Below are 8161 nucleotides of genomic sequence, written 5' to 3' on the forward strand. Positions count from 1 at the left end.
ATAGGAGTTGCTTGAAAACTTAGTTGCATAATGTTAGGTACCTATGGTTGAATACTAGCATGATAGGTCAAGTAGTTGCTGTGCTAAATAGAACTCGGTAAAAGTCGAGTGATTTTCTATCACTCGCGAGTTATAGGAGTTGCTTGTTACTCACTCTACAACTATAAGGATGACGGACGGGACCAGGAATGGTTCCAATGTGGTGGTCTACCTCATCTGTCTAGTAATGAACTTGCTAAGGTCGAAACATGTCGGTATTCGTGATCAAGTGTTTGAAAGTACTAATCTCATACCTAGTATGGGATGAGAAAGCCTAGTACCTGATTGAACTGGGGCGTGGCTTATATTCCTGCATTCCTTGGAATGTCGTTCCCATAGTGCATCATGTGGGTTCAAGTGTGGTCATAGTACGACACAAACCGGGACTATGGAGCATTGCATGCCAAAGGAAGTTTGGACCTAACACGTACTTTGGGATCGATGGGGACGACTGACAAGTGAAGCGACCCTTCATGGTGCGAGGATGTCCTAGGATCAGGTTCGCCATGCATGGTTAATAAATTCGAATTGATTCATCTGCCTCTCACAATTTGGGACTACTTGATTGCTATGCTGCACTGAGTAAATATGAAACATGATGATGATATTAATCTCGATCCTTGACCTTTAAATTGTTTGAAAACAATGCTTGCTTAGTATAAGTTGCTAATTTAGACTAGTTAATGAACTTAGAACCTGAGCTAAAATATTGAAAGTAAGGATCAACTTTAGTCGCTTTTGGCAAAAATAAACCCACAGCCAAAAAGCCTGCATGTCTAGAAGTCGGTGAAGTAGTAATCACTTATCGGGTCAGCCTTGTTGAGTATTAGTTGCTCAGCCTTTCTTGTGGCATAACTTCTGAGGTTTTGTTGATAGTTTAGCTGCTAGCGTCACTTGGCCTACCCAGCTCCCTCCGGGTTGGATGGTCGAGTGGGATCCCTCCTCGAATGGCGAGGATAGGGGTCATTGATATCATGGTCGGCTTCACCATGGTATTATGTACCGACGTTTAGCTTCCACATATTTTACTTCTTCGTTGTTTACAACCTTGCAAACTCTGTCTGAATTTTGAAACTCTGATGTAATAAATTGTTGAACTATGTTAATGTAATTGGAATATTGTAATGTCAGTAACCACTCACCTTCATGTGAGCAATGCTTCTCGATCCCGATCAAATGGTTTATCGGATGAAATCCGACGGACGACCAAGTTGGCTTGTTTAAAGTGCATGATCGCGTGTCAGATGACTTAAGTGCATTTTAGTCAAGTTAATTTGGGTGGTTCCGCCACAGCTGGTATAAAAGCTTGAAGCATGGTATGGAGAACAACAAACCTTAAACACCCTTTTCTGAATAAAACTTGCATGAAAGTAGTCTAAAAAATTCGTAAGTTCGTTAAGGATGAACTTAGTATGAGAAGCCCTAGGGGAATTTTTGGGTTATTTAAGGTGGCTATTAACTATTGGTTATTTATACTAACTTCCAGCACTTTTCGCTGATGTTTATCATACGTGTGCAGAGTTTCGCATCACGAGTATGCGAATGGTGATAGGATTCAATTCCAACGAACCTATCATCATGGTTGTTTTTGCCCACGTTTATTACATGTGTACAAGGTTCCGTATGTTAAATCATGCGAAGGGTGATATGGTTGATTCCAACGAGCCTATCATCATGGTTGTTCGCCCACGTCTATTATACGTGTGCAAGATTCCGCATCACGAGTATGCGAAGGGTTATATGGTTCTATTCAAAAGGGCCTATTTCCACGGTTGTTGCACTGTCCATGCAGCGTTAAACGCATGGGTGTCGTTTCTATAGTGAACGGTAATGTTTGTGGATACTTTCATGATGTGTTGGCACGAAAGGTTCAGGTTGAAATCTTCTATAGGTACACTAACCACGTTTACGTAAGAAACGACAATTAGCAACTCGACTATTTACTATAGTGAGAGCTGTATTGATTGCCTTGCCACCGGTACTAACTACGTAAGACCAAAGCTTTTTGGCAATTATTTCAGTTGTGAGGCCGACTAAGATGTGCATGCATCATGAATAAAAGTTGCAACCTAAAAGACGCAAATCGAACTCGTTTGTGAAATCTTTTCAAAATCTGGAGCGTGATAAGGATTCTCTAGTTGTCTTGCTCCGCTGTCCAAACTTGTTAAAATTTGTTTAAGCTGTTCCTTAAGTCTTCTCCAAAAACCATGTATAAGAAAGTTGTTAAAAATTTCCTAAACAAGATCCTGATAAAATTTGATAAAGTTTGCCGAATTAAGTTGTGAGTTCTGTTCAGCCTAAGTGAACCCCTGTTGCTGAGTATTCAGTTGTGCACCAGTTGGAGTTTTTGATCTTTTGACCACCTTAAGGACTTTTTCTGTTAGGCACCCTTTAACCAAAGTTGTTAAGTACTTGACAAAGAATCTGGTGGTAAACTTTTAGCTCCAATGGGTCTCTATTTTTGAGAGTTGTGTTCAGTTTACTTCAGCTCCATTCCTGAAAATTCCAGCATGTACCACTTGTTAACACCTGAGCTTATCACCTGGTTAAGATCTTTTTTAGCTCCACCTTTTGTCAAACACTACCTAAAGAACATGCTGGTAACATTTGAGAAATTTTGGATGAATACTTGCTGAGTTATGAGTTTTCCTCTAACTTACCAGAAATCTGATTTTGATTTCCTAGTATTGACTCCATTTCTCACTTGTCCCTTTTTGTTCCAGATGGCCGACCCCATGTACGTCGTTGTTGGCGTGGACGGCACCTCGCACTTCATGTGCCTCCACTTTGAGGGTTTTCCTGCCATCTTGTGGGATACTTTGTGCTGATTTGGGTACCCGTCATTGCCCATCTATGCGGGACGCGTGTACTAGGACCACGGGATACCCCGGAGCTGCGTGCATGTAAAGGTGCCCCCACCCCATGAGCAGCCGCAGTGGTCACTCTTTGAGGTCGTGGCTGATGGGCATACCCTTGAGGACACGTGGGAGTTCGCAACAGTATAGGCACTGACGCTATTTTGCAGGCAGCATCCTCTTGAGATCGTGTTGGACCCGATTGGCTTGTTCCTTGCCAGGGAAAAGAAGGATGCGGATTGGTTGGACCGCATGGATAACATGGATTTGTTGGGTATCTTGGATCCACAGTGCACGATCTTTACTTTGGCCTGCTGCATGAATGTGCTCTACCGGATGATCGAGATGCAGAGTAGAGCTATGACCACCTTGATTGGATTGGTAGTGGCCAATCAGGTTGCTCTCACCACCGTGCAGAACGGTATGGTGGATCTGTCGCTTGAGTTGGTGTAGAAGGATTTCCAGATTTCTGATATGCAAACCCGGATTACTAAGTTAGAGGAGGAAATAGAGGACATGGAGCATGACATGGAGTTATTAGCTGACTAGTTCTATGATGTGAACATGGAGTTGGCAGATGCTAATGAGCATCTACAGGAGCATCGTGATGAGATTAATGCTATCAACACCTTAGAGGTGCAGCAGGATGAGCCCATGGCTCAGGAGGAGCAGCTCGAGGAGATCGAGGGCTTTTCGAGCATGGATTTCGAGGATATCACACCACAGCCCCGAGTTGGCGACGCCCCCTCTCCTGCACTTAGCTTTTCCTCCATAGGAAACCTTGGCGACTTCTAGATGTGTCGTCATGTCTTGAGTAGTTTCTTTTATTTTACTCCTCGGCAACCTATATTTTTGGCTAGTAATGTAATAGGATAGCCTCGAGTTGAGTACCCTTTGTTTCGAAAAACTTGTTGCGAGCACGGACTGGCCGCTGTCAGGGGTTAGCTGTAGTGTTAAAAAAATTGGCAAGATTTCAGTGGCTGTTTGTTCTCAGTTTAACCCTGTCTCCACTCATTTTTGAACTGAGGTTTGAATACCAAAGTTGTGCAAAAATTTGTGTTCTAACTGCTCATAAAATTTAAGCTCCTTTGGATCTGTCAAACTTGCGTTAGAACCAAAAATCCGCCGCTCAGCTTGCTGAAAAAACAGCCTGGACAGTGACTCACTAAGTTCAACAATCGACCCCTTTTCCTTCCGTTGTGGTCAGCAAGCGTAAAACAATAGTTGTTACGTACGACATGTTCTAACCATTGACCAAGGATGAGAAACATTGTGCATTTCGAAGAAGAGATATGCACCTACTCAATAAAAGACGCAATTGCTGTTTTCTCACTATCAGCAAGACAAATGCTTATAATTCAGCACATAATTTATCCTTGTGATTAAGCAAGCTTTTGAATTATATGACTAATGGGAAGATAAAATCTTGCAGATGGTGCACAGCACACACTCCAGCTTTGTCCCTAGTGGCAGCAAGCAGAGGCAGGTGCCTCCACTGCCTCCGCCTCCCCCACCCACGCTAGAAGCGATCTTGGCTGCTCAAACCGAGTTGCTGAGGCACATAGCCCAGGGGCAGCAGCAGCAGCCTCAGGGAGGAAGAGTTCCTCAACAACCTCATGTTGCTTGCTATGAGGACCTTTTGGGGACACAGCGTCCTCTGTTCCATAAGACGGAGGATCCACTCGATGCCAACGCCTGGATTCGTACCATCGAATCCAAGTTCTCCCTCCTCACCACGCACTGCCTGGACGAGAACAAGGCCTGGTTCGCAGCATAGCAACTGTGTGGTTCTGCCCATCTCTGGTGGGACCACTATCACGCCATGCTGCTAGCCGACCACGTTGTCAATTGGGAGGAGTTCAAAACGGCTTTCAAGGGCCATCATATCCCTGAGGGTCTCCTGGAGCGCAAGCTCAATAAGTTCCTAGCTCTTACCCAGGGAAGCCGTGATGTCCTGCAATACGCGTAGGTTTTCAATGATCTGTGTTGCTACATAGGCTATCACGCGAATTCCGACGAAAAGAAGAGGGACCGATTCCACAGAGGCTTGAGTCTTAAGCTCAAGGAAAGGCTGAATCCCATCAAATTGGATTCTTTCAATGAGCTAGTGAACCTAGCAATCTCCCAGGAGGATTGCATGAAGGCCCTCAAGGCCAACATGAAGCGGAAGGCTCCAATGCTATCACCTAGCCTGCCTACTCAAAAGTTCAGGATAGTTCCCCCTTTAGCACCTCGCAGGCCAGCGCAGCTTGGGAGATGGGTTGCTCGACCTCCACCACAGGCAACACCCCGTTTCCCCGGATTCCAGCCGCAAGGGCCATGGCTTACCCTTTCACCGCTGCTGCGCCCTGCCAATGGAAACCGTTGTTTCACCTGCGGGAATACGGGACACTTTTCCAAGGACTACCCCCGCAACAAGAATCAACGGCCTGGCTAGGGAAATGCAATGGGCAACAGGAGAAAGAAACCAAAGGTGCAGGTTCAACATGGCAGGTTGAACTTCACCAACCTTGCAGAACTTCCGGAAGGCGCACAGTAATGACGAGTACATTCTCTTTCCATAACCAACCCGTCCTTATCCTGTTGGTTTCGGGAGCATCTCATAGTTTCATCGGGACTAAAACTTGTGCTAAGTGTGGGTTGAGTTTCTATCACACAAAAGGGTCATATATGATCTCTACCCCAGGTGGAAAAGTAGTTGTTGATGCAAAAATCAAGAGACGATCCTCGCGCACTGTTAATGTTATTCACTTGTGATGTCAATATAGGTAGCATTCGGTTTATTTTAAAACCGGGTGTGACAGTTGGTGAACACTGCAACTACCCTGATAGGAGTGTCCAAACCAACCACATGTGCCATAGCTATAGGTTGGCGCTCTGCCTCGAATTTGAACTTTGTTTAGTGTCTCAACTGGGGAGCTTACCAATACATTACAAGACTCTTGGACAATTTCAAATTTATGATTAGGGAGTTTGTTAATATCCGAATAATACTGGATGTGGAAGGGATTTTTTCAGAATTTTGTTCAATTTAAATGGCAGTGGCATCCAGGTGGGAGGGGTATCGTCTGCCACTCTACCTGCAGGCTGCAGCTCTCCTTAGCCGCAGATAAACAAATGAGGCCAGTTTGGAACGCATGAACTTCACACCAGAAATAGTGAAATTTCTCGTGTACGTTTCAAAACAGAGCAAAAAAATTAGCCGTCATTCTATTGGCTTTTCTCCTTTTTGAAACAAAGCACATGTGCATAAACATAATACACCTAACATATACAAACTCATTAAAGGCAAATTGGTAGTAGCGTAGATGCTCAAATTCCTTTTTGCACTCTGAACTAGCTAGCATGCATACAAGCGCATACACGGCCATGGCCACTGCCGCCATCACCAGCGGCTCAGGGGATCATCACATGATGGTGCATGAGTTGACGTTCTCGTCGCTGAACATGGTCATGTACCTGACCTCGGGCGCGCTGGGGTCGGCCATGGCCTGCGGCGCGCTGCGGACGAAGCCGGCAGGGGCCTTCTTGTCGTAGGCGCCGCCGACGTAGGGGTAGGTGGTCATCGTGTAGGGCACGTAGGGCCACATCTCCGCCGCCTTGCCCGTGCTCTTCACCCGCTCCAGCACCTTGGCCGGCTCCACGTACCCCGTCACCGTGCACTTGCTCTGCTTCGGGTTCACCACCACGCGCGTCACGCCCCGCATCGACTTCACAGCGCTCTTCACCCGCCGCTCGCACCCCTCGCAGTCCATCTTCACCTTGATGTTTACCGTCTGCAGACGCGATACCCAGCGGAGTTTTTAACAAACAGCTCATTAATGGGGATCAGGAAACTCAAAAGCTCTGTTACTCTGCAAGATCAGTAAATCGAGAAACACAAATCTTTACTCACCTGCAGCGGGCGCTTCTTCCGGAGCTTGAGGGCCTCCTTCGTCTCCGTGATGCTGCAGAGATCGGAGAAGTGGTCCAGGATGCCCATGGTGATTGTGATATGCCTCACCAAGTGTACGCCGTGGCTATTGAACAAGCAACAAAGCTTCTCGTCGTCGTTTGTGTCGGCCACGGGTGAAATAGAAGCTCAGGATTGAAGCAGAAGGCGAGGGGAGATGGATGGTATATATAGTGCCTGCTGCCTGGCAGAGAAAGGTTTTGCCATAAAGAAGAAGATGCATCTGGCATGCCGGTTGATTTTCCATGGACATGGTCTATTATTACTGGAAAATAATAAAGTTTGTATGGTCAGGATGGGCGCCAGCCTTTTTATTTGTAATCATCTCGTGACGATGCTTCAAGCGTACACTTAAAACTGCTGAGCTTTCGGATTAAATGAGCGAGGTGGACAAAAGACATCCTCCTGCCCGGATGGCCCGCTGCCCTGCTTGATAGGTTGTTTGATTTGATGGCTTCTTTGGTCGGTCCATACGCTGCTTGAATCGTGTGCATAAAGCCATACACACGTTTCTTGATTGGCCTTACGGAAAATGAAGATATTTGTTTGGGTCAACAGTAAATGGACAGGATTGATGCATGATGTAACCTTGTAACGCCAGAAGAGAAATATGTGTTTTTTTTTTCTTTATGCGTGTATATATAGCATCCACCTAAGATGTGAAGCTAGCCAGTATCATTAGATAAAATTGTTCGCAGGAAATTTTCCATATCTGCTTCTAAGTTCTACCATTAGGCCGCCCCGCCGCCCGTGGAACCTCTTATAAGTTAGATGATCACTAATCCTTCTCCCAAAACCCGCCGTCGATCCTTGTTGTGTTCCCGGTCCCATGCAAATCCCACGATTTTTCAGGCGACTGATTTATTAGGTCCTGTTTGGGTACTTTGTGAGATTTTACACCTGTAATTAGTTTTCGGTTGTAATATTCTGTGCACAAGGATTACAACCGGAACTTTTTTGACTCGTAAAGTATCATTTGGGTAAATGTGGTGAGGAGGCACCAGTATTGAACGGCTGCTGCCCAAATTAAGCTCTGGGTCTTTATAAAAAAAAAATTAAGCTCTGGGTCACAAAAGCTAAAGATGTCGTCCACCTGCGTCAGATGTAATCGCCACCGGAATCGAGCTGCCTGCCACCTGAGATCCAATACAGTCGTTTGTTGAGGCCATGGCGACGCGAATTGAGGCCGATGGCCGAGGCCATGCCGCGCTCAAACATTCTGCAGCTACATCAAAACAATCAGAATCAAAATCAGAGAACTCGCCCAACTGAACTCTCGCTAGATTAGCTCAGCTAGCAACCGAGCAGAGAAATT

At 45.7% G+C, this 8161-nt stretch overlaps 1 protein-coding gene across 1 annotated transcript; it reads right to left on the bottom strand.

Moving 5' to 3' along the window:
• Positions 1-6081: 6081 nt before the first annotated feature.
• Positions 6082-7071, bottom strand: LOC117855168 (heavy metal-associated isoprenylated plant protein 20). Its single transcript, XM_034737461.2, has 2 exons — positions 6790-7071; positions 6082-6670 (listed from the first exon to the last, which is right to left on the bottom strand). Exons 1-2 carry the CDS (start codon positions 6874-6876, stop codon positions 6302-6304), a joined length of 456 nt encoding a protein of 151 aa, XP_034593352.1. The 5' UTR covers positions 6877-7071; the 3' UTR covers positions 6082-6301.
• Between the last annotated feature and the right edge of the window lie 1090 nt (positions 7072-8161).

The sequence above is a fragment of the Setaria viridis genome, chromosome 5, assembly GCF_005286985.2.
Source record: "Setaria viridis chromosome 5, Setaria_viridis_v4.0, whole genome shotgun sequence".
Classification (NCBI taxonomy): domain Eukaryota; kingdom Viridiplantae; phylum Streptophyta; class Magnoliopsida; order Poales; family Poaceae; genus Setaria; species Setaria viridis.

What these genes read in the sequence shown, in the direction of transcription:
- LOC117855168 (XM_034737461.2), bottom strand. Translation starts at nt 6,876, where the DNA reads ATGGGCATCCTGGACCACTTCTCCGATCTCTGCAGCATCACGGAGACG. An exon ending in GGAAGAAGCGCCCGCTGCAG is followed by an intron (nt 6,671 to 6,789) that starts GTGAGTAAAGAT and finishes TCGCGTCTGCAG; the next exon opens with ACGGTAAACATCAAGGTGAA.